The 27,941-nt window shown below is 40.9% G+C and overlaps 1 protein-coding gene across 8 annotated transcripts in view; it reads right to left on the bottom strand.

The window, feature by feature from the left end:
• MSANTD3 (Myb/SANT DNA binding domain containing 3) overlaps positions 1-27,941 on the bottom strand; it is a 517,687-nt gene that overhangs the window by 323,958 nt on the left and 165,788 nt on the right. For 6 of the 8 annotated variants that reach the window (XR_016313266.1, XM_089681050.1, XM_089681044.1 and 3 more), the window contains one exon: positions 9,772-9,915. The exons of the other annotated variants lie outside the window; for them this stretch is intronic. Coding sequence is in view for 5 of the 6 variants with exons in the window: in XM_089681050.1 (XP_089537176.1) it covers positions 9,772-9,915 (144 nt within the window). In the remaining variant the exon portion in view is untranslated. The remainder of the gene's footprint in view (positions 1-9,771; positions 9,916-27,941) is intronic. 8 annotated transcript variants of the gene reach the window in all.

Raw genomic sequence — 27,941 nt, 5'->3', positions numbered from 1 at the left:
GTTCCTCTATGATAGGTCCTAACTAACCTAATGCACAAACACAGAGTGGAGAACAGAGGGTGCACTCATCTAAACGTAGGCTACATTTAGATGGGTGCGTCCTCTGTTCTCTACTCTCATTTATTATATATACAGTATATGTATTTTTGTTTGTGCCTTAAAAGTCCCATACATCCATTATAAATTTTGAAGCTGGAGATCAGGAGGTCTACATCCAATGTCCCCCACCCGTGACACAGGTTCTGGAGCAATCCTGGGTCCATTCCCCTGGATCTAAGTGCCATCATATGAACATTTCCACCTGATAATTTTCCAAACCTGGGATATAAATGGCAAAGTTGAAACATGAAGTTCTGCTCAGGACAGAATCCTTTCTACGTCTCCTGCCACGGCACAGTCTAGTTCCTAGATGATTGAACCTGGCATTGCTGTGCTGTGGCAATGTCAGATTAGATCCTAATCAGATTAACCTCCTGTCAGTATGGCCAGTGTTGGACTGAACCTTGATTGTTCCAGCATTCAGACGACTGCCTGAACAGTTACCCAGTCAGTGGAAACTGAATGTCACCTATAATAGCGATATTATTACAACTGTTATACATGACAGCTTCCAACTGTCAATGGTTGTTAAGAATGATAGCATGTACAAGCTCCACCAAATCCTTAACCAATTAAATAACCTGCTCCATTCACCTTCATAGCCAGTGACAGTGGATGTACATAGTGGTACTTTTGTTTATGTAAAAGAATTGCCAAAACTGCCTTTGTGGAGTTTTTTATTTACTTTTTAAACTTTTTTGTGAATTAGATTTTTGAGTGAAATAGGATGGAAAACCAAGCCCGTTTTTTGAGTGTGGGGGTCCCTGTTAACATTTATACCAGACCGTCATCTAGGATAAGAGTCTGGTATAGATACATTGAATCCCTGGCTGCTTTGTTTCCAAACAAGAGAGCTGCCATTTGGCCGGCAAGTTAACCACTTGCCCTCCTGAGGATTTACCCCCCCTTCCTGACCAGGCCATTTTTTGCGTTACGACGCTGCGTTACTTTATCTGACGATTGCGCAGTCATGCAATGCGGCACCCAAATTACACCAATACAGTGACACCAATACAGTGATCAGTGCTAAAATAAAAGCACTGACACCGTACTAATGGCACTGGGCAGGAAGGGGTTAACATGAGAGGCAATCAACAGGTTAACTGTGTTCAGGGAGTATTTTACTATGGGGCCGTGTCAGTGTGCTTTGCTGCAAGCACTGCTTTGCATTAATAAAATAGTTGCTCCTAACCAAACATATTTTTTAACATTGTTTTGCTTTTGTTCTTAATGGCAGTGTCCAACCCCCCATGCCATTTGTTTGACAGTCCTTTGCTATTTGCTGGGTCTCTGCGTGTGTTGACTTTCATAGCAGACTGACAGAATTGTTGCTGGGAATTAAATGTGTACAATGTTGGATTTTTGAAAGTATGAAACGTGATGAAATCTTGGTTAGTCATCAGCCTGTTAAGACTTTTCTAATGCATATTACTGACAGGTCTAGTAAGACAGAATGCAAGTGTTATCAAAATGTTTAAGAAGTGGAAAGATATGTGAAGAAAATCTGTCAAAGATGGTTGAAAAATTAGGGTGGTCCTGGGATAGCCCGCAACTCCCCCAGATGCAGTAAAAGAGGGAAAAATAAAGGAAAGGTAAAGGAAAATAAGGCAGAGAGTGAGAGCAGTGAGGATGAAGCTAGCTATAATTGCCGGAAGGATAAAGTAAAAACAATGACCCTTCTTTCACCCAGTGAGTCGCCCCAAGTTCACTCTCCAGTATTTTCATCTCCCACAGCACCATCTTACCCAAATCATCCTCCTCCCCCAAGTTACCAAGCTTGGCCTGAACCTAACAGTGCAGGACAAGGACCATATACAGGAGTTATCAAGGACTTAGAGGCTATAACAGCACAGGAAGAAAATAAAGCCAGAATGGGCTTAAGATACAGTGCATATCCTCTTCGCATAATTACCAATACTAAACAAGGACCAGATGATGGTGGTCAACCAATAGTCACCAGCAGCTCTTGCCATTTACACCAAGAGAAATGCAAACTCTTACAAAAGACATTCCACACCCATCAAAAGATAAAGCTGCCTTTATGCAATAAATGAACAGGTTAAAAGAATCTCAAGATTTGTGCTGGGCAGATATGGCTCAATTATTAATAATAGTCCTTGGGTCCGCTGACCTAAACAAGGTTACGCAAAAAAGTGCAGACAACAATCACAATGTCACTATGTGCCCCACAGGCCAGGGAAACTTTTTGTTCTAGGCTGAAGATAAAACCATAGAAGGGCTAGAAAGAAAATGGACAGAATGTTGTAGAATTATCAACGAATGGCCCTCACGGAACAAATCTGGTGGCTTGCTAGATGTGAGACAAGAAAAGACGGAGTATGTATTTGATTACTTTAGGCGTGAACAATCTATGGTAGAAACTGTGGGCGTAGATGTGACAGATCACACTAATATCACTGCCATAGGTTCTAAGAATGCTGTTGTGATGGGATTGAAAGAAATAACAAGGAAACGTTTAATGGCAACAAAACCGGAGTGGGAGGGATATGAATGGACTTTGCTAAGAAAAGTGTGTAGCAGAATTGAAAGTCAGGAATAAGAGAACAGAGAGAAAAGACTTAATACTTTTGTGGCTCAAGATCGTGTTCAAGGAGCTAATGATTTTAGGAGAAAAAACAGGAAATATTTTAATTGTGGCAAGGTTGGGCATCTTGCTAAGAGGTACAGACTACCTGACAGGTGCAAGCAGAAGAAAGAGGGAGAAGGTGATGAATGACTATCACTGTCTCCCAAACTTTCTGAGCCTACAGAGTCCAACTTCTGCTAAACGGATGGCAACCAGCCCATGAAGGCACAGTTATCAAAGTGTACATTGATGACATCTTACTGTGTGCAGACACAAAAGAACATTGTGAACAAGACTCTCTTTCCCTGTTGAAATATCTTAGTGAGCAGAATTGTAAGGTGTAAAAGGAAAAGGTACAATGATGCAGATCTCATGTGAAGTTCCTTGGTCACTGTCTAGGCCCTGGAACCAAACAAATTGACATTGAAAGAAAACGGACAATAACTAAAATGTCTCAATCGGGGGCGGACTGACCATTTGGGAACTCTGACACTGCCTGAGGGCCCGGGGTCAGAAGGGGGCCCCATGAGATGCCCCTGGTACCTTTCATAGGCTTTTTTTGGGTGTGGTTTGAGTGTGGGCAAGGACACAGGGGCCCCATGATCCCCTATTGCCCAGGGGCCCCATGAGTTGTCAGTCAGCCCCTGGTCTCAGCCGAAAAATCACAAGCAGCTCAGAGAGTTCATTCGGATGGTATCACATGTGAGACAATGGATACCAGATGCTAATACCATATTGAAACCTCTGTATACTGCTTTGACTATCCTCTTTGAATGAACAAAAGAGATGGAGGATCTCTTCAATCAATTGAAGGCTGATATCCAAACTGCACCTGCCCTCAAACTGCCTGACCAAAACAAACCCTTCCAACTATATTGCTCTGTCAAGGGAGCCACAGGCAATGGAGTCCTTACTCCCAGGTCACCATCAGGAACACACATAGTGGCCTATGAAAGCATACAACTGGACCCAACCCTTCAAGTTACACCAACCTGAGTAAGAGCTGTTGCAGCCGCAGCATTACTAGTTGAAAAGGTTGCCATCATAAGGATGAATCAACCCCTGACAGTCTACACAACACATGCAGCAAGTGAAATATTGGAAAGAGCAAGGACCAAACATTTGTCATCAGCAAGGCTGAGCAAATATGAAGTAATCCTGCTTGAATAAGGGGAAGTAGAAGTGAAGAGATGTACTACAATTATTCCTGCCAGTTTTCTCCCAGAAAAATAAGAGGACCTCGAAGAGAAAGTTACTGAGACCAAACTGCTCCCTTCATTACTTTCAACGCAAGTTGCTGAGTTGGTAGCACTCACCAAGGCTTGTGAGACCGCAAGGGATAAAACAGCCAACATCTATACGGACAACAGGTATGCTCTAGGAGTAGTCCATGACTATGGTCCCATATGGAAGAACAGAGTATTCACAACTGCTGCAGGAGAACCAATCCAAAATTGGAAATATGTTCAAGAACTCTTTGAAGTGGTCACCCTCCTAAGGGAAATAGCCATCTTGAAGGTCAAGGCACATACTGGAGGACAGACTATGGAAATAAGCTGGCTGACCATACAGCCAGGAAGACTGCTGAACATTCAATAGAAAAAGGTATGACCCTAATCACTGACTATGCCAAGGAAGAAGAAGCTCACACAAGACTTGAGAAGGAAAGAGAGCGAATGAAGAAGGCAAAAGAAATTATTAGGAAATTGCAAGAATCTGCACCTGATGGTTGGTATGAGATCAAAGAAAGGGATGGAGCAAAGAAAAACCAAGATGGACTGTTGTGCATACAAAATGCAATATGTGTCCCAACTCAAACAGAGAAGATGATCATGCAACTAGCCCATGGCCCAGGTCATTTAGGCCCTAAATCAATGGAGAGAAAAACACTGAAAAGGCCTGATGGTTTATTCAATATTCCAGGAATGCATGTCAGGATTTTGTTCAGGTATGCATAATTTGTGCAAAAAATAACCCAGGAAAACCAACTTGAGTGACACAAAGACATTTGGCCAAGCAACTATTCCCCTTCAAAATACTTCAGATTGACTACATCCAATTACCCAAATCGGGCCAATACCAATATGTTTTGGTGTGTGTGGATATGTTCTCATTGTGGGTAGAGGCCTGGCCAGTGACCAAAGCAGATGCTAAGACAACAGCAAGGAAACTCTTTTCAGAAGTGATATGCCGTTTTTGAGTCCCTGAAACCATAGAGAGTGACCGTGGAACACATTGCACCAGACAGATCATGCAAATCATATGCATGGACTTGGGAATTGAACAGGCCTTTCAAGTTCCATATCATCCTGAGAGTTCAGGGAAAGTAGAAAGATATAATGGAGTCATTAAGAATAGGTTAGCTAAACTAATGCAAGAAAAGGGGGAAGGATCAATAAGTAGTGGCCAGAATTGTTGCCTCTGGTATTTTACAGCATCAGGACCACACCTACCTATAAGAGAGAGAACCTGAGCCCCTATGAGATTTTATTTGGAGGCCCACCTAAGACAGGGTTGTATTTTCCACATCAGACTGCTGTAATGGATAATGACCTTGGTTCTTATGTAATTGCCTTCCACAAGCAACTAACTGCAGTGCACAAGCTTGTTTTTGATTCCATTCCAGATCAAGTAACTGGAAAGCATGATTTACATCCAGGTGATTGGGTCCTAGTTAAAGAACATGTAAAGGTGCCCTTAGGACCAAAGTTTGAAGGACCCTACCAAATACTCCTGAAAACTGCCACAGCTGTAAAATTAGAAGGAAAACAGACTTGGATCCATGCCATCCATTGCAAGAAAATACAGCCAATCTCAAAAGATGAGTAAACTGTATTTATGCCTTTGCTTGATTACAGTGGTCAAGGCTATAGAGGGCAAATCATGTGACCCATGTATCAAGACTACTAGAATAGGATCTGTAACCACTAGAATGTTACTATGGCATTCTCATTATCAATGTGAAGGCACAGTTACTGACACTTGTGTATACAATGAAACAACTTATTCAATGTGCACTGTAGGGAACCGGGTAACCTGTTATGACCCCCACCTATGAACCCACCAAAACTTGGTTAACCATACAGAGCTTCGGCTCCACAGGTAAGCTGATAAATTGTACCCTGATAACTAATCCTAATGCTGCAGCGAGCTTGATCTTTGATGTATGTTCTGCTAATGACCTAAATTATTTCCCCAGAAGAGGCTGCGGGGGGGTTAGAGTGGGAAAAGGAATACTTAACTAACGACAATTACATTTGCTCAGGGAAGCTAGGAAGTAGCTGTAATAATGAAGCATAGAATTACTGTTCCCAGTGGGGTTGTGTAGCATGGGGAACATGGGGAGAGAAAAACCATAATGCTATCCTTCAATCCTTGCCTAGCTTATCCAGCTGTTAGAGAGGAGGGCTGCAGCTCATGTAATGGCCATGTGGGAGTACAAACCATTAGTCCCTCCCATACCCTAAGGGTTCCCCTGGGCTCAGTGATCTATAATGAAGCTATGCTAACTGATGCTTTGTTTCTGCTTAAATGTTTTTGTTACGGTGAACCGGCTGAGAGTTGTTGTCCCTTGCTGCACTTCCTATATTTACTCTCACAAGTGACACATACAGACCTCACTCCCCCTCCCAGTCTTAAAATCTTTTGCTTTTCTATCTACTTAAGCTAAAGAAAAAATAAGTAGAAGTATGAAACCGCAAAAGTTACTTGCTGGCAGCTCAGAGATTATACGTTTAAAAGTACAAAGGAAATTTATATATTTAGTCTGTTGTGCATTTAATTCTGCTAAGATTTTTTCACTAATGAATAAAAGTCTTGTTGCTCATAGGAACCACAGTTGTAGGATTATGTATCACAGTAATAGGTGCAGCGCTAATAAATGGATATATTATATATACTGTATAATACAATAACAGCAAGTGCAAAATGAATATCACTTAATGGTGATTATTAGTGACTGAACAGTTCAAAGTGATAAAATCGTGTGGATCCTGAGGGATCACAATTTCAGGTGCACGGATGTCTTGGTCCAAAAGGGATAGGTGATGTGACTCAAATGAATGAAATACGCACTCACCAGAAGTGCGTTTAAAATACGCAGTATGAAATCCTGCATCAAGCAATGAGAAGGTCATCTGTTTCCAGGTCAGATCACATCATAAATCACCATCCAGGTACATCAGCGTGTAGGATTCCCTGGTCCGTTAGCATGTATCACCCTCTGGGATCCTCTTTTGTTGTATGAGCACTGCGAATGAAGGCACTCACACGGAGAGCCCAATAAGAGACCACATAGCGTGATACTGTATAGAGTACCTTTATTCCAAATAATGGGTACAATCAATTACGTTAAAAAGAAAGGTACTGACCATGTGTTCCAGATTGCCACCAGTGGTGGTCAGATGTCCAGTTGCTGTACCCCCTCTGACGCGTTTCGTGCGATGCACATAGTCATAGGGAGAAAGGGCTTACAGCAGGGACATCCATTGCAGTGCTATTTATATATTTGAATGGCGATTATACTTAGTGCGGCCGCCATTTTGCCGGCTATCGGCGCATGCGCAGTCCATCGGCGCCATTTTGCCGTGGATCGCGGAAGCGCCCACCAGTCACTGTGTTCAGCAACTCGGTATGTTACGGCCGCCATCTTGCTGGCTATTGGCGCATGTGCACTTCGCAAGCGCCATTTTGCCGTAGATCGCGGAAGTGATCACTAGTCACTGCATTCAGCAAACTAGTATACTGCGGTACCGCGCCATTTTAATGGCAGTAATAAGATGCAACGGTTACCACTGTGCAGAGGAGTGCAACATAAGGGGGAATGTCAAATTATCAATTCCTTGTTATATATGGGATCCATTGTGACCCTTAAAGGAAATTAGTATATTATATAAGCATATTAAATTCTATATGCAAAGCCCACCCAGTATGCACATATACATGATAACAATATCTATATGTGCAAGACCATATAAAATCAGATGCATAAACAAATTATGCTGCCCAGTGAAAACATCACAGGATGTTAAATAGTACAATATAATATAAATAGCAAAATATATATATGATACAATACATGGTCAGAAAAAATAATAAACACATGGTCAGATTATAAACGTACAAACAAATTGATAAAATATAAATGAAGATGAAATTAAAATTAAAATAAAATATTAAAATAAAGTATTCGTTCTCAAAATCTAGGAAGTTAAAATTATACATATAAAAGGCATATGTGTGAAACATATATCTAAAACCAAAGATATATGTAAAAAGATCCAAAATATTCAAAACTTTTTTAAGATACTTAAAATCTCTAAAATCCATTAAAATCTTAAAATCGCGATGACAGGGAATTCCAACGTCAATCAATAAATGTGATAAAATGCTATCACATCAATATACATTGGGGTGTGAACAAAGTCAAAAAGAAAGTCAAAAAGAAAATCAAAAAGAAAGAAAGAAAAAGAAGGATCGTATTCTCATTTTGGGACTTAGCAAGTGTCTCTTCAGCTATTATCTATAAAGCAATTTAGATCAAAGTCTATATTGAGTCCTCTGGGATATAGAGAGCCCAATTCATATATCCAACGTGATTCAAGTTGTGACACTGCTCGTTTTTTATTGGTCCTCTCCAATGGGCGTTAATAATACCAATGCCCATAAATCTAAGTGAGGATGGATCTTTGTTATGGTGAATCCTGTAATGTTGCGACAGAGAATGATCCTTATATCCTTTTCTAATATTATTAACATGCTCCCTCAGTCTGTCTCTAAGACGCCTAGTGGTCCGTCCCACATACTGGAGATTGCACGGACATTGGAGCAGGTAGACCACAAATCTGCTAGTACAGGTAATGAAATCATCCATATTATAATGATTACCATTTGCCGTAGAATTAAACCTATTAGTTTTACTTGTGTATCTGCTGCATTGGCAGATAACACACTTTTTACAAGGAAAAAAACCCGTTAAGTTTGTGAACATAGTCACATTCTTAGGGGGATCCACAATATTGGGCTTGGACAGTTGTAGGATTGCTTGCCTATTTGTTTTTTTCAGGTGTACTAAATGTGGAATACAAAAGATTACTAAGATGACAGTTAAACTAAGGAAGATGACCCCTAGGAGAGAAATGGAGTGTTAACCTAGTTGATGTAATATGATGCCAAGATAAGTGACGTGAATGGGTGAAGCTTATGAGTATCCACATACATCCTCAGAAGCAGCTTTACCCCACTTAGCAGTGAAGTAGCACTGTGGACTTTCTGGTGTCATATTAGGTAGGAAATATAGAGATGACCCCCAACCGGGGGGACAAGAGGAGGGAATTGAATAGAAATATAAGGGTCTGATAATGAATGTTCTAATATACACATATACAAGTGTATGTGTGTATGTATATATATATATATATATATATATATATATAGAGAGAGAGTTTTTACTGCAGTTCCTTTTCCTCTTCTCAGAAAATGTGATTTGAAGTGTATGTCTGATGTAAACACCTAGCCGGCTAGAAAATGTTAACTTCCTCTTTTAAGGATAAGAAAAGCATCTTATGGTCAAACCAGTTTGAACCAGCAACTGTCATGATGGATACTATTTTGGACTGATCATGTGCTATTAACCCGCACTTAACTCTGAGTTTGCTGTTAAGCATATGAGGATTTGATTGGATCAAGACCGTATGACCACGCCTGAATTTTGTACGATCACGCCTGAACTTTATGACTATATATGTATCAGTTTAATTTTAAGGGTTCAGATATATATTTTGTACTACCTTAGTTCATCTCACACGAGGTGAACTTTTGTATGCTATATTATCTCCACTGCAGTGTAATAAATGCACCTTTCTTTATCAATTCGGACTCGCTATCTCATCTAGAAGGTCTCGCTTGTAGACACCCCAACCTGAAGTTACACCAAGCAATTGAACAGGTGTACATAATAAAGTGGTCGGTGAGTATATATATATATATATATATATATATATATAGCATAATTCTTTTTTTTAACATACTATAGCTTATTTTGGTATATCTAGGTTAGCTTTCCTAAAGAACACAAGTTAAAATACCTTTATCTACAGAACTGGAAGGTGAGCCACACAGTGATTCTGTTTCCGGTGCTTTGCTGTATTGTTTGGTCTGGATCTTGCCTTGTTCATCAATAAGAAGTTCAAGATCTAAAAGGTTACCATTCTTGCTGTTCATTTCTAAAGCTTAAGAAAAAAAAGTGGAAGCTACAGTTACCAAGGCACAGATATTCGGTTTGGAGATAGGAAAGATTTAAATTCAGCAATTAATTATTTGAAGGGTATCCTTAACACAGAGGAACCAATTAAATTTTTTTGGTTTGGAGGTTCCACCCAGACTGGACCATTTTCATGTTTACAGATATTTGCAATTGATTGGCAGTTATAACTAAAAAGGTTTTGCAGCATCTAATTCTGTTGATGTTCTTCAAGTGCCACTATGATATCCTTTATGCCATTTCACCTTTCCTTGTGCCTTTTCACACATTCAGATGGCAAATCATTTCAAATGTATTGCAGAGTGCTTATAAACCTCAACAGAACTACAGTATGTCACAGGGGCGGACTTCCCATTTGGAAACTTGGGCACTGCCCAAGGGCCCGGGGTCAGTAGGGGGCCCCATGAGAATCCCCTGGTACCTTTTTCATAGGCTTTTTTGAGTTTGGGCAAGGACACAGGGGCCCCATGATCCCCTATTGCCCGGGGGCCCCATGAGTTGTCAGTCCGCCCCTGGTATGTCATCACTATTTACAATACTGCTTCTCAGGCAGCACCCTTCTCAGTGTCCTTTATGGTAGTAGTTTAAAACTGTGATAGAACCACAGATAGTAAATGTTAGGCAGGATCAGTTTTAGGGTCTACTAACAGAGGTAGAGTAGGAAGCAAAACTAGGTCAGAGCGAGAAGCAAAACTGAAAGTGAGATGGATAACCACTTTTTTTTTCACCTACTGATGGAAGAAGGAAAACTACAATAGATTTGGGTCTATGTTATATCATTTTAATTTTGTTTTTAACTGTTTTTTTTATGTATTACTGTATATGTAAATGTTTGCAAATACATATGTAATGCGGGGACACTGGATTCATAGAGCATTATGAGTTTTCTAAAGAGAGAGCATTCTTTGTTTACCTGTTTAGTTTTTTTTTTTCTCTGATTTAACCAGTTGACCTTCATGACCAGGGCATTTTTTTTGCTATTCAGCACTGTGCTACTTTAACTGGCAATTGCTCCATCAATGCAAAACTGTACCCAAATGAAATGTATATAATTTTTTTTCCACACAAATAGATCTATTTCTTTTATTTTTTTCCAATATAAACGAAAAGCCCAATATTTTCTATTATAAAACATATTAAATAAAATAAAATTTCTGCATGAATTTAGACTAAAATTTATTCTGCTACATATCTTTGATAAAAAATAAACAATAAGTATATATTAATTGGTTTGTGTGAAAGTTATAGTGTCTACAAACTATGTTATATATACTGGAAATTATGCAGCTTTTAAGCAGCTCTGACTGTCTATCACATTTCTTGAGGCGCTAAAATGCCAGGATAGTTTGGGGGGGGAAATTACCCCTTTTTTGGAAAGCAGATACCCCAAGGTATTTGCATAGAAGATTATATTTTTTTGCCACAAGTTTTAGGAAAATGTATATTTTTCACACATGCCATAGGTATATGTGAAATTACATCCCAAAACTCATTCTGCTACTTCTCCCTGGTATGGGGATACCAGATGTGAGATACTATTTGGGCAGCCTAGCCACATACAGGGGCCCAAAATTCAATGGTCACCTTCAGGCTTTCAAGGGGTGTTAATTACTCATTGGATTTCCTGACTACCTATCACATTTTCAGGACAGTATAAACACCCCCCAAATTACCACTTTTTGGAAAGTAAGACACCCCAAGGTATTTGCTGAAATGCATGTTGAATCTTTGTAAGATCTTATTTTTTGCCACAAATTTTTGGAAAATGAATTTTTTTTTAACACAGTTGTTATTTAACTGAGATATTTCTCACACATGTTATGGGCATATGTGGAATTACACCCCAAAACACATTCTGTTTCTTTTCCTGAGTAGGCGGATACCACATGTAAGACTCTTTGGGAGCCTAGCTGCATATGGGAGCCCAAAATCCAATGGCCATCTTCAGGCTTTCAAAAGGAGTAGCTTGCACATTTGATTTCGTGACCACCTATCATAGTTTTGGAGGCCCTAAAATGCCAGGAACAAACACTCCCCTCCAAATTACCCTTTTTTGGAAATAGACACTCCAAGGTATTTGATAGGAGGGTGAGACCCAAACACAAGAAGACACTTGGAAATGGCTGGCACGTTTTGAGGGGAGATCCCCTCTTCTTTAGAGCCAATCTTTATTCCTGCATAGCCACCCATTAAATACTTTATTTAATGCTTAAAAGCTCCTCCCACTCCTTTCACCTCTTAGTCTGTATAAACCTTAGTTATAACATATGTTACATTAAAGCAGTCAAACATAACCAAACAAAATATATATATAATATGTACTGTATATTGGTGCAAGAATGCTCTTTATAAAACCCATATTAATATCAATGCAATATGAATGGAATAGTGGCATACTCCATTTATATAGTAAATATAAATATAGAGCATTCTTGCAGAGAGAGGGGATCCTCCCTTGAAACATGTCAGCCCTTTCCAAGTTTTAGATCACCCATGACAGATTTATCCATTTATATCAATGTGGATGAAAAAATCTCTGCTAAAAAAAAAAAAAAAAAAGTATATGCCGTGTATAGGAGATACCATCCCCTGACCACACCATTCTGGGCATAAACATTCTTTTTTTTAACTACGTATGGAGAAACCTCCACCTGGCAGTGCTGTAGGCACTGAAGTACAGTATGTATTCTGAGAGCAGCACCCTGCTGCTATCAGAATGCACAGATCAGTGCTGCAGTGGACTGACTTTCCTCAAAAGCAAACAACAACAATTAACAACAACATACAGTAACAGCTTTTTTCAACATTAACTTTTTTTTAAAAAATGTTTTAAAAAATTTTTGTGACTTAAATTTTCAGAACAATAACCTTTCCAGTCTTTGGTTTTATGGTATCTCAAACCTAATATCTTTACAGACCCTTCTTGTGCAGAATTGTGTGGACACCTATACTGTGCCACACTGTACCCTAGACATGGTCTACTACTGTGTGGTAGTGCCGAAAGCAGTCCAAGTTGGCCAGGACAGGAGTGACAAAAAAAAAAAAAGGGTGTCAATTCTGCATTTGCCACAGACGCATCTTGTGGTATATTTATTTGTTGCAGTAGGTTTGAGGACTTTGGGAAAATGCTTCTCATGCAACCATCTAACTGCATCTGGATTTGGGCCACAGTGCCTTCTGGATAGAAAAGGGCTGAGACGATCGTTTCCTGAAATTTTGGGAAGGATCCAGTTCTTCCAGCTGCTTTGTAAATAACAATTGCATTCTATAGAGCCAATTGAAATAAATGTATATACAGTTTTTTGTACCAGTGTCTATCTTTCGGGAGGTTAAATACGTATGGTTGTTGAAGTCTACACCTCTCATATTTAGATTATAGTCTTGAACACAGAGAGGATTTTCTTTTTTTTTGGTAATCTTTATTTAGTTACTAATAACGCATAGAAGAAACAAAAAAATATATAAATATAGTAAACAAACCTATACAAAACTCATACTCAATCATACTTAGCCTCAACTCATACAAAAATACAAACACTAAAGCAAGACTTCATGATCTATCTTTCACAAATTATACTTATATGACAAGAAAGAGAGAGGAAAAAAAGTGGGGAAGAGAGGACAGGGGAATAATATGGTCCCTAAGTTACCAACACTGCAAATCTAAGAGAAAATTTATAGAAACAAATAAGCAAATCAGACTTGTTTTAGCCTGCTAAGCTTTTTTTCATAAAAATTAACAAACGTCATACTTCCCTGCTTTGTGCAATGGTTTTTCACAGAGCAGCCCCAAGCCTCCTCTTCTTGGGCCCCCCACTGGTGCCCCCCCACCAGCTGAGTGCCCCTAGAGCTCAGGGAGCACTCATGCTTGCTCACTCCCAAGTCACCCCTCGCTTCCTCCTCGCTGGCTGTAATTGACAGCAGCAGAGCCAATGGATCCCACTGCTGTGTCTCAGCCAATGAGTAGGAAGAGACCTGGGAGAGCCGCTGCTCTCGTGCACATCACTGGATTGGGAAAGTATTAGGGGGGCTGAGGGTGGAGCTGCACACTGAAGGTTTTTTTACCTTCATGCATAGAATGCATGATGGTAAAAAACCTTCAGCTTTTACAACTACTTTAACTCTAGTTCCTGTTACTAATTATAAACCTCATCCAAGTTGCCCACTTAGCTTGAAAAATTTTAAATCTATTCTTACAGATGTGCACTCATTTCTCAGCATCCATAACATCATTGACTAGTTTTATTCAGTGCCCCATAGAAAGTGTCAGTGGCTTTTGCTAGAAAACTGGTGTTAAACCCTTATTAACCCCTTAGCCGCATCTAATTAGTGGGGGACAATACTCTTCTTATAGGCCTCCATAGAACTCTATAGAGTGTCATGAAAAAGACACTATACAGGGTCATCAGGAATTAGCACAGTTGTAATTTCTTTTAAAAAGAGCTTTTTTGAATATTAAGCAAAGATAAACAGACATTCGGAGCATAAATTCAATGACCAACAATTATAAATCGTATTAAATGAAGGGAAGCTGGTTCAAGGCATGCATCGATAAAGGCATAAGCTGAAAAGTTTACATAGGTGCCCTGTAGGAAAGGATGGGGGAAGGGGTTGGAAGGGAACAGTTAACAAACCTTTGTGGGTCAATTATAATGTAAACTCTAAAGGGAAGTTTTGCTACATCAACATTATAGAAAACGGGAGAGGCACGAGAAGAGGCCTCTCCAAAAAATAGTACATGTTCATAACCTAGAGTTTATAAAGAAATCTAGATTGCATAAATAGTATTGCGGATGTAGCGCATAAAACAGCAAGCACAATCCGTAAAATATGTTTAAGGACAGATTGAACAGGAGGGTAGGAAAAGACAAACAGTAGAGAGACACGGACAACACAAACAACAACAGAAAAAAAAAAAAGGGAGGGAGGGGCTCCGAGGGGATCACAGCAAAATCCATCCTCATATCGACAGAAGGGACTGGTCGAATCTCAAGGGTTGAGCTATATCCAGCCAGGGACACCATATCTGCAGAAATTTTGTATGGGTATCCAACAATATGGCCGTCAGTTTTTCATTAACCATTATGAAGTTCATCCGGTTTTGACAGCCTCAAAAGTACAGTTGTAATTTCAAATATCCGCTTCCTAATCTCGCCCCAATATGGCCTAATCTTACGACAATCCCACAAAGTATGAGCATGAGCTCCTTGTAGACCACAACCTTGCCAACATCTATCTGAAGTTGAAAAATACACTGCAGCTAACATCTTCAGGACCCTTTACCACCTTGACAAAAGTTTCTAGTTAGTCTCTTGTATTCTAGCACAGATAGAAGAGGTATGTACCAACATCAATATCTTATGTTTCTGAGAATCTGTGAAAGAGCACTCCGGCTCTGTATTTTACATTCTTTTTAGAATGCAAACACTATGAAAAAAAGGGATTGGGAAGGAGGCTGTCAAAGCAGACTCAATGTCCATACGGTTTTACGGGTACCAAATCCTTTTATACAAGACACTGAAGAAAACCTGAAAGGACCCTAACATCTATACCTAATAGTATTTTAAAGGTACCACAGCATGTTTATTATGCCAAAATCCGGTTAAAAGAATATTTAAAAACATAATATTCTGGCAATATAGGCGTTTCGCAGGGACAAGGTCCAATTCTTCAGGGAGTATATTCAAAATATCCACCACATACAGTGAGGAACATAAGTATTTGAACACCCTGAGATTTTGCAAGGTCCCTCAGTCAGAGCATTGAAGATGGGTTGTGGCTGGGTCTTCCAACATGACAATGACCCGAAGCACACAGCCAGGATAACCAAGGAGTGGCTCCGTAAGAAGCACATGAATGTTCTGGAGTGGCCTAGCCAGTCTCCAGACCTAAATCCAATAGAACATCTTTGGAGGGAGCTGAAACTCCGTGTTGCTCAGTGACAGCCCCGAAACCTGACAGATCTAGAGGAGATCTGTGTGGAGGAGTGGGCCAAAATCCCTGTTGCAGTGTGTGCAAACCTGGTCAAGAACTACAGGAAACATTTGACCTGTAATTGCAAACAAAGGCTTCTGTAACAAATATTAACACTGATTTTCTCAGGTGTTCAAATACTTATGTTCAGCAGTGCAAGACAAATACATTCTTTAAAAATCATACAATGTGATTTCCTGATTTTTTTTTTTTTAAATTCTGTCTCTCAGAGTGGGAATGCACATACAATGTGAATTTTAGACCCCTCCATGATTTCTAAGTGGGAGAACTTGCAAAATCGCAGGGTGTTCAAATACTTCTGTTCCTCAATGTACATCCATAGACAGGTAGAGATATTCACAAAGTTGTACATATATCAGGATGCTCAAATTGATAGTCTTACCTGTCATGAATGCATAACCCACACATAGTTTGGGCCAGAGGAATCACTTCTGCCACTACCTGGCAGAAGGGCGTCACCCAATCCTTAAATGGTATAAATGTTTGAAAGGGAAACATAATATATCCATTAAAGAAGCAAAAAAAAATAAGCATGGTTATTACAAAAATCCACATGAGCATAGTAGTCTCTATATATATATTCCATCTTCTAATATCTATTAGCCCAAGGGATCAAAGATGTAAAATGTACAAACAAGAAGATATATCTGAAGAATAAATAACGAATATCTACTGTATACAGATCATGAATATCAAAAGTAAATTAATTTAAGATAGCCAATCCCATAGATTATCAAGTTATATCATATTATTTAGTGGGGTGAAAAGTTCACAAGCTACACCCCTCCTAACCAAATTAGTTTCAATCTAATGTCTCCCACTCTGTTAATCCATATTTTGGGAGGCAAAAAGTTACCTGTGCAAAACAGGATAAATATGTCCCTGAAGTCATGAGGATCATAAGGATCATAAAACCTTTTGGATCACATGGATATAGCTTGGATATCAAACTGGCACATACATTACCCCAATGGTTGCTCCTTCTATCCCCCAGTGCACAGCTATGTAGCAGCATGAAACCTATACCAAAAGTTAAGACAATACATGTAGTACACAAATGTATGTCAATAAAAATTACATTACTAGTAATTTGGTTGAATTCCATTCTTAGACAAATATGTATAAAGATGACCCAAATTACAATAACATTTAGAACAAAAAAAAAAAGTATACAATGTGTTAGTATATATCTATTTAAACCTAACAGCCGAGTAATTAGGTACATTATTGATCTTAGTCAATAAATGGCAGTAAATGTATGCACTATTTTGAAAACATGATGTGTCCACAATTACAATTTATGGCAGAAATAGTTTAAATTGTGTGAAATTCTTTGCTATGGCAGAAATGGTTTAAAGCTTAGAGCATCATGCAAACCTGGGGGGGGGGTGGGGGTTGAATTGCTGCTAGATGATGAATCCACCTAGCGTCCTTTAGTAGGATTCCTTTATCCCAATCACCACCCCTCATGTCCTGGTGTACCCTATCCAAGACTAAGAAATGTACACAATTAGGAGATATATCATCTCCCATTGGCAGACATGGAGCATGGCAACACAACAAAGATCCTAAGACCCAAAGATCCCAAGACCCCTTTTGAAAGGGGACACATGATCGTGTATTTTCTTCCAGAATCTACATTTAGTTTTACATATGCAGGAGCTTCCACAGGTGAAGACCATCATATACCCAACTTCCTCAGTTTGGCAATTTACATAATGTTTGGCTTCCTGTACTTTCCCATTGGGCAGGCGATGTCACCTACCTTGGGAGATGTACTGGCAGTAGGAGCAACCTCCGCATACAAATCTACTCAGTTGTCGACATGGGTCACATGTACCAGTTATGCTAAATTGACTATGTACAATCGAGTCCCGAATAGATTGGTTCCTGAGATACACTATTTATGCCCTCTATTATCTATGACAAAGGAGGCTACTGTCAGATCAGCATTAAGAAGTTACAAATATTTATTCTTCACATGGTGTATTTGGTGTTGTTGCCTGTAATACCGTGTGATTAATTTTGTAGTGGATTCTACAAGGGTAAAACTAAGCATAGTATCCAGAAGAGAATATACTGATGGTATATGTATCAGCTTTCAAAACATGGCAGACATGGAGTATGGCAACACAACAAAAATCCTAATTGTGTAAAATTATTTGCCCTGGCTTGGGCTTGTTGCTTGGGCTTGATGTTTGAGTCTAACATAAGTTCGACACAAACGGTAAGGGGGTTTGATGGGATGGTCACGTGTCAAGTGCCCTACAATGCACTGCACTCTCCCAGTGCATTGAGAGTCCTGATTGGCCAAAGCAATGCACCTGACCCAAGGTCAGGTGCAATGCATTGGCCAATCACAGCACAATGCACTGTGAGATTGGCCAAAGTCTCAGTGATTTTGGCCAATCATGGCTAAGTCCACGACTTACAGCGTGGTGTAGTGTGTTGGTGGAGTTTAGTGTAGTTTGTGGTGTGTTAAGAGGCAGTGTAGTGTAGTCAGTGTAGTGCAGTGTTTCCATTTTTTTTCTTTGTTAATTTTAATTTATTTTCTTTTTGCCGCATCAGGTTCTGTTGCTGCATCATTAATGTCCCCCCTTCTGTCTCGCATGTGTTCCTCCTTCTGTGTCAGCAGTGGTTCCCATTTTATTTTTTGGATTTCTGATTTTTTTTCCCAGCAGCAGCAAAAACATTTTCTCCATTATTGCTGTTCCTCCTTCTGTGTTGCATGTGTTCTTCCGTCTGTGTCACTAGTGTTTATTTTGTTTGTTTCTTAATTGTTTTACATTAATTTTATTTGTATTTCTTGCCGCAGCAGTAAAAAAAAAAAAAAAAAAAAATCTCCATAATTGCTGTACCACCTATTTTCTTAATGAAAAATAACCCAATAATAATAATAAAACGGTTTATGGTGCACCGACCACAAAACGTATTGCACCCAAGCACCAAATTCCCATCCCACACTCTAAAATAAAAAGTTATAAAAATCCCTGAAAAAAATCCCCATTATGTCCAAAAAGCCAACAAGGAGAGGCAGATGCTCACAGGCAACTAAAAGAGGGCAAGCTTTCTATGTGTCCACAATGAAAAGTGGTGGTCGTGGACATGGTGTATCCTCTGCAGGTGAGGCATTGTTGTCCTTTTTTTCCGGAGCTAGCCATGCAGAATCTTCGTTTCTCACAGGACCTCCTACTCTCCAGCTCCCTGGTCTCCTCCTCCCACGCCCGACTCCAGGACTTCCCCCATCCTCTGGAACTCCCTACCCCAATCCATAAGACTGTCACCTACCCTCCTCACCTTCAGGCGCACCCTGAAAACCCATCTCTTCAGGGAAGCCTACCCCACCCTCACCTAACAGCCGATCACCTCCACTCCTCCTACCACTCCATCCCCAACAGCCACTTCCTCCTGTACCACTATCCCCTCCCTCCTAGATTGTAAGCTTGAAAGAGCAGGGCCCTTGAACCCCTTGTGTATTGTATTGTACTGTATTGTCTCATGTTTTGTCCCCCTCGCTAATGTACAGCGCTGAGCAAACCCTTTGGCGCTATATACTGTATAATAATAATAATAATGCAGAAGAGGTGGCGGAGTGGATAACTAAGCCATCCTCATCCTCTGTCACCCAGGCTCATGCTAGTTTGCCTTCCACCGCAGTTGTCAAAGCGCTCTATTTCACAGGCTCCTTGTCCACAGCTAATCCGTAGCCCCAAAATCATGCATGGAGGAGTAATTTTGAATTATTCCATCATAGTGTCAGTTCCATACTGCTAGAGGATGCACAGCAATTTGAATGCTCCGATGTTGGTTCCCAGTTTGAGGAAGGGAGTGACATTGAGCCTAGAGAGAGGGGATGCCAAGAAATTGGCAGTCATGTTCCCCTAGCTGCAGCATACTGCCAAGATGGCTCCAGTGATGAGGAGGGAGGGGATGATGAAGTCACTGACTGTACTTTGGTGCCTGAGAGAACAGAGGAGGAAAGTGAGGAGGCGCAACTCCAATGAGACAGGATGTCCTCCAGGAGCAGGCATAAGGGCAGCCACCCTATTGCATCACATGGCAGAGCTCCACAGGTGCAGGGCACTATTTACTCCCCACTGACTTCCAAAATGTCATTGGTGTGGGCTTTTTTCAACATACAGTAGACCCCAGTGTTGTTTGCAGTCTTTGTCTGAAGCAGATCAAGCTCCACATGCTTGACAAGACATATGATGACCTGCCATGCAGCCCATTAGCAACAGCACCTGAAAGACCCACATCATTAAAAAAAAGTGCAGACTTCTCCTTGCTCCTCATCTGGGATCTCTACCCCTACTATACCTCAAGTTTTCTCAACAGCCTCCACTGAGAGGGATGATGGTATAGTATTGGGTGCCACAGGTCCTTGCATGCAATCTGCTAGCAGTACACCACCTGTTGAATTTCGCTACACCAGTTGCTGAACCGTAAAAAAAAAAAAATACTGTCCCACCCATCTACATGCTCAGCATCTAAATTCTAGCTTGGCCAAATTGCTAGCGTTGCAACGTCTGCCTTTCCATCTGGTGGACTCTGCCCCCTCCCGTGAATTTGTGGAATGTGCTGTACCATCGTGGTAAGGTGGTGATTCTGCCACATCTGTCTGCTCCACCCCCTCCTCTTCCTCTATAGCCTCTTCTTCTGAATTATCCTTTTAACCAGCAGTGCTCTGTAAGTGCTCAAGGGGCTATGCAAGTAGTCAGGCTAAAAAGATGCTATGCGGTGCTTGAGCTGCTCTATCTAGGGGACAGGAGCCACACCAGAGCTGAGATTCTGTCAGCTCTGCAGGGGAATAGGTTGACACCATGGCAGCTTGAGCCAGGAATGGTTGTATGTGACAATGGCACCAACTTTTTTCTGCCCTCCAACAGGGACACTTGACACATGATCCATGGTTGGCACACGTCCTGAGTTTGGTGATGCAGTGTTTCTTGAACAGGTACCCCTGCTTACTAGATCTTCTGAGGCAGGCCAGAAAAGTCTGTGGCCATTTTTGGCGGTCATGCAGAGTCAGTGTTCAGCTAGCTGATATTCAAAGGTAATTCAACCTGCCCACCAACTGCCTCATTTGTGACATGCCCACCAGGTGGAACTCAACATTGGCAATGCTGCAGCAGCTGCACATGGAGGGCCATCAATGAGTACCTGTCTGAGTTTGGCACAAGGACAGGCTCAGGGGAGCTTGGTTCTTTTCCCCATGCTTCTGATAAAGGATGCATTCACTGTCCTGTCACCATTTGAGGAGGCCACAGAGATGGTGAGTTGCAACAATGTGTGCATCAGTGACACTATCCCTCTAATCTTCTGCTGGAGCACACGCTGCATGGAATCATGGACAGGGCACTTGAGGCAGAACAGTGGAAGAAAGAGGACTCCTTTCCTTTCTTCCTTTCCTCAGTGGGAGGAAGAGGAGGAGGATTGTGGCAGCATGGTAGTAGAGGATAACATATGGCAGTCTTCAAAGGATGGTTTTCAGTCCCCAGAAACCCAGCCAAGGAGTACGTGGTAGTTCATGACAGTGTCATCCTCAGTTAACCAGAGGACTCAGAATCTTATGCCTCCTCAAACTTATGCTGCATGGGCTCCCTGATTGTGCAAAGCCTAAGAAAGCCGAGGATTCGTGGTATCACGGAGAGGGATCATTGCTGGTTGGCAACCCTTCTTGATCCACGTTACAAGGGTAAAGTTGCAGAGCTCATTCTGTTTTTGCAGAGGGAGCAGAGGATGAAACATCTTGAGGATGTCTTGAAGAAAAATTTGTGTAACACCTTTCCAGACACTGGGAGGATTCCATTTCCTGGACAACGTGTTTCTGAGGCTTCATTCGGTCAAAGGAAGAGCAGTGAAGAAGACGGACGGCTGACTTATCTCTTTAAACAATTCAACTCAGTGCCCAGGGCAGTTTAAGCACCCATCGGTAGCGTCTGCATCATATGGTGCAGGATTATCTAGGGGCAAGAGCTTATCTTGGGCTTGGAGACCTTTCCAACTGAGGATTCACTGGGTTACTGGGTCTTGAGGATGGATCACTGGCCACTGGTTCAATATGCCATCGAGCTACTGGCCTGTCCTGCACCCAGCGTGCTTTCCGAATGGACATTCAGTGCTGCTGGAGGTTTTATGATGTATAAAAAAAGTGCGTCTGTCCACAGACTCCGTTGACCAGCTGACATTTAGCAAAATGAATCAGTCCTAGATCAACAGCAGCTATCAAGCCCCTGATGCTGATGTAATGATTCCATTTTTTAGGGATCAGGGATCCCTTGAAGACTGTCTTTGCTGCCTATTCTATTCCTGAAACCTGATCATGCTAGCTTCCAACAATGATTTTCGTTTAGGTCATCACCAACACCCAATTTTTCTGCACCTGTTTGCATCTAAATTAAATTTTTGGGGGGTTGGAGTTCCCCTTAAAAGTCCTAGCAGGCCTAAAGAGCCTAGTATGGTTTTTAGGGAGAACCCCACACATTTTCCCCCATTTTTTTGAGATTGAGTTCCCATTAAAAGTCCTACCAAGCCTAAAGGGCCTAGTATGGCTTTTAGTGAGAACTCCATGCCCTTTTTTTTTTTAAAAAAGATTTATACTGTGGGGTCCCTCCTAACCTTCTTACCAGACCTAAAGGGCCTGGTCTGGATGGGGGGGGGGACCCCACACTGTTTTTTTTCTATGTATTTCTTTTTATTATTTTTATTTGTTTTATTTTAATTATTATTATTTATGTATTTCAAGTTTGAGTCCCATAGACTTGCACTGAGTTTGAAGTTCACGGTCAAACGTTTGACAGCAAACCAAACGGGGGGGTGTTCGGCACATCACTACTGTATACGTGAGGGGTGGTGATTGGGATCAAGGAATCCTACAAAAAAAAGCTAGGTGGATACATCAGCTAGCAGCAATTTGCCCCCCAGGTTTGAATGATGCTCTAAGCTTTAAACCATTTTTGCCACAGCAAAGAATTTCACACAATTTAAACTATTTATGCCATAAACTGTAATTGTGGACACATCATGTTTTTAAATAGTGGGTAAATTTACTACCATTGACTAAGATCAATAATTTACTTTTATATTACCTAATTACTCGGCTGTTTTAGGTTTAAATAGATATATGCTAACTCAGGGCTTAAAATTTCAAGTCCTGAGCTACTAGCCAGGCCTTAAGAGTTACTCGCCACCAGTTGCCCCACCCAACCCCTACCCTGCTACACCCCTAATTCTGCCCCTAAACACACCCTCGTAAATTATTTCATGAAATGACACTGTTAAATGTTACCCACATTACATCAGGGTCCACAGAGTCCCCCCACATTACATCAGGGCCTCCAATGTCCCCATAAACACTCCATCATACTTAGACCAAGTACCGCATACAACCATAACCCCCATAATCTTTCACTCACAAAAACATAACTCTACCAAGCATATCCTACCTACTATCCAACCCAGCAGTACCTCAAGTGCCCCATACTCTACCACCCATAATAACCACATAATCCTGAACCTGACCAATCCCACCATACATGTAGGTTTACATACAGACACATGTACATACACAAAACAGAGACACCTGTATACACACACACATACATACACACACGTACACACACACAGACACATGTATACACACACAGACACATGTACAGACACATACATGTACATATACGCACAGACAGATGTACATACACAGAAATACACACACACAGACACATGTACATACATACACACACACACACACACGTACATACATACACACACACACACACGTACATAGATACACACACACACGTACATACATACACACACACAGACACACACATACATGTACATACACGCAAACACATGTACAAATACACGCACATACACATGCATACACAGACACACACAGATACATGTACACACACACACAAATACACACACGTACACACACACACATTCCTATAAAACGTTTCAGTACTTTGTTACGTTCACTCACAGAGCCGGGTACTGCACTCTAAGGGAAGGCAGAGAGCACAGCACACACTCCTTCCTTTGCTTTCACTTTGCTCAACTAATGAGTAGTCTGACAGCTCCCAGTGCGAGTGACAGATCCGGCCGAGTTCCGAGCCTGCTCAGCAAGATGGCCCTGGGGACACAATCGCCCCCACCATAATTTCCACTCGCCAATGCGAGCAGGTGAGTGGAAAGTTCAAGGCCTGTGCTAACACATTGTATACTTTTTGTTCTAAATGTTGTAGTAATTTGGGTCATCTTTATACATTTGTATAAGAATGGAATTTAACCAATTCACAAGTAATGTAATTTTTATTGATAAACATTTACATGACTGAACAAATGTACTATATGTATCGTCTCAACTTTTGGTGTAGGTGCATGTCACTACATAGCTGTGTACTCGGGGGTAGAAGCTGCAACCATTGGGGTAATGTATGTGCTGCTTTGATATCCAAATATCCAAGCTATATCCATGTGATCCAAAAGGTTTTATGATCCTCATGGCCTATTTTTTCCTGTTTTGCACAACACATTAATTTAAAATGGCTGCCATGTAACATCGTCATGAGGCGATACGTCATGACATCACTACGCCACATCATGCGTGATGACATCATCGTACACTGTGAACACTGTGTTTTGGCATAATTTGTTAATATAAAGCCATCCCAGCCATATCACATTCACTGGCTGCTCTGGAAAAATGGTGGAGATGGGCCACTAACAACTATACCCCACGGAGGAAGATCACACTAAGCCTAACCGCTTGCTTAGGACCTTTGGGATCTACAATTTGTTTTTATAGGTATATACACAAATATTTTTATAAATTGTTTGCAAGGAATTTGTGTACTTTTTTGACTAATATAAGTACTTTTTGCCTCTCAATATATGGTTTAACCGAGAGTGGGGGACATTAGATAGAAATTAGTGTGGGGAATTATCACGTTATATCATATTATTTAGTTGGGTGACACATTTACATGCTATATCCCTATATAGCTTGTAAATATTTCACCCCACTAAATAATACGATATAACGTGATAATTTATGGGATGGGCTAAACTAAATTAATTTACTTTTGCTATTCATGATCTGTATGGATAGTCTTTATTATTTTTTTTTTTAGATATATCTTCTTGTTTGTACATTTTTTCTTCCATCTTTGATCTCTTGGGCTGATAGATAGGAGGAATATATATATATATATATATAGATAGAGAGAGAGAGATAGAGAGAGAGAGAGACTATTATGCTTATGTGGTTTCCTATATACTATACCAATGCTTCCTTTTTTTTTCCTTCTTTAATGGATATATTCTGTTTCCCTTTCAAGCCTTTATACCATTTAGGGTTGGGTGGCTCCTTTCTGCCAGGTAGTGGTTGCAGGTGTGCTCCTCCGGCCCAGACTATGTGTGGGCTGTGCATTCATGACAGGCAAGATTATCAATCTGATCATCCTGATATATGTACGACTGTGTGAATATCTTTACCTTTCTATGGATGTATGTGGTGAATATTTGAATATGCATTTTTCTGATTCTGAACTTTGCTTACTATCTATAGGACTTTGTATTAGCTCTCCCTGAAGAAGCAGGCCTTGTCCCTGCAAAACTCGTTGCTGTTAACTGCATGAATATGACCATCTGTAAATATGTTAATTTGCAAAATATAAACTATATTTGCTACAGTCTCTTTTCTGACACCTATATTGCTGGAATGTTAGGTTTTTAAATATTTTTAAACAGAATTTTGGTATAATAAATGTATATTTTTTACATATAATCCTGGTGTGGTACGGTCTTTTCAGGTTTTCTCCATTGTTTTTATAACTCATTTATCAAGTTGCTAGGACTCAGACCTGAGTTGGCAGTTGAAAGAGCTTGGCAATGACTGAACATGTGGCTGTACTGGGGTTGAGGCTGGTGGAGGAGGTGTAAACAAAACAGAGCAGGCATTCAGCCTGCTAAATTCTACCTTCCCGTCATTCACCTTCGGTGCTGCTGATTACTAGGTAAGCTTGCTCGCCTCCGAGCCTTCTATAACTCACGCTGCCTCAGCTGCTACCACAGCCCTGTTTGACTTTTTTAGGGGCAGATGGAGTGCATTTCCCATACTTCAGGAAGAGGGAAAACATTGTGGGGTCCTGCTGTGCTGTGGACTTAGTGGTCAGCTTAGCGGAATAAGACTTGCTCCTACTTGTCATGCTGACAGTTGTATATGTAAAAGCAGCTGACCAGTGAATCCCTGTTCAGTGCCACTTGTACTCAGTCCTGCTCAGTGCTAGCTGCTTTGTACTACCTGTACTGTTCAGTTTAGGACAGCAGGGAACAGAAATGCCAAACATCCTCTCACTCACAGAGTCAGGACACCACAGTGGGGCTTTTCAATGACACCAGAAGCCATGTAAATTCGGACCGTTGTGTCTGGGTAAATGGAAGACAGGATGAATACATGATGTTTGTCATCCTATTTTACTGCTAGTAGTTCTTCATTATGCAAGCAGTCTTTCTCCCCCTTTCTAAGTAGGGTGTTAATGAGCTGTTAGGGCTCACACCCAGCAATTAGGTTACATGGTGTCACAGCAGTCAATTTCTTGAAGGAATAAATGTCTAAAAAGTGTCATGAGGGGGCGTGTCTGGCTGCTTTCTAAGAGTTCTCCATGACACTCCAGCACATCCGTTGCTCCACTCTGACCTTGGGACCCCGATTTCCCAGAGAGTGATTACTCACCCCTCCATGTTGCGGTACCATGCCCCACAGAAGAAAAGCTCCCAGTCAGCCGCAGAAGCTCACTGAACTTTTGTGGCCCGGGATCACTGGAGTCAATGGCAGGCACATTACCTCAGCCGAAGTGCAGGAGAATCACCATGGCTACAGCCCGGATCCTCGGCTCTTGGTCCCGCTATATGAAGGTGACCCGGGTGACTCCTCTCCCCCTCTGTTGCCCACATACCGCAGCCCAGCCAAATTCAGATCAAGAATGGAAGAGCCTGCTGTAGATTTACAGGCCTCATCCTTCCCTCAATTTCCAGCCTTGCAATCACAATCTGACATTGAATCTTTTTCTGCCTCTGACCAACCAGTATCAGAGCTCACAATGAAGAATATGCTTTTCTCTTTAAGGCAAACTCTTCACTCTGATCTTTCAGATGTTCTCACCCCACTCTCCAATATGGTACACGAACACGATAACAGAATCCACCATATTGAAAACAAAATGAGCGAGATGTTCACAGCCCACAATACCATGGTAAACGCTTACACAGACCATGACGCAGACATTCAACAACTTAAACTGAAAATAGCAGATCTAGAACACCATTCTAGAAGGAACAACATAAAACAACAGCTGATAAAACATCTCCTTCCCTCTCTCAATGACACAGAAACGGTCATTGATAGAGCACATAGAATCCCCAAACCATCCTTTTTACACGCTTCAATCCCGAGAGATGTACTAGTATGCGTACACTTTTATCATATCAAGGAAAAGCTTATGATTGCTGCAAGAAATCTTTCAGCTCTCCCCACATCTCATGCAGGGTTCAAGCTATTCGCCGATTTATCCAAAGCCACATTAACAAATCAGAAAAAATTAACAACCACAACTAAGGCTTTGTGCAACCATAACATACCCTATCAATGGGGTTTTCCCACAAAACTTCATATGCTACATATGGCTCTTGTATTCTTCACAAGATTTATTTCACTTGTTATTTTACAGTTTATCCAGTTTCACATACCAGTCCAAGCCGCTCAGTACCTTACCTAGGAAAATACGGCACCACCCATCTAACCATCATCCTAAGCAAATCCTAACTCACTCCGTCAACTACTCCTCATACCCAACACCAGTAAAGTTGACAATCTCACCCCAGGTATTACCGAACATTATGATCAAGGGAATTTCAACGATCAGCTTCCACAAAAAACACCCAACCTTCACCACTCAGCGAATCTACTTACCTCCATGACTTTTAAAATCG

Source organism: Staurois parvus, unplaced genomic scaffold (genome assembly GCF_062004578.1).
Source record: "Staurois parvus isolate SC_StPar_1 unplaced genomic scaffold, SC_StPar_1.0 ptg000257l, whole genome shotgun sequence".
Classification (NCBI taxonomy): Eukaryota; Metazoa; Chordata; class Amphibia; order Anura; family Ranidae; genus Staurois; species Staurois parvus.
The sequence above is the reverse complement of the archived record's forward strand: the minus strand, read 5'-3'. Positions and strand labels throughout refer to the sequence as shown.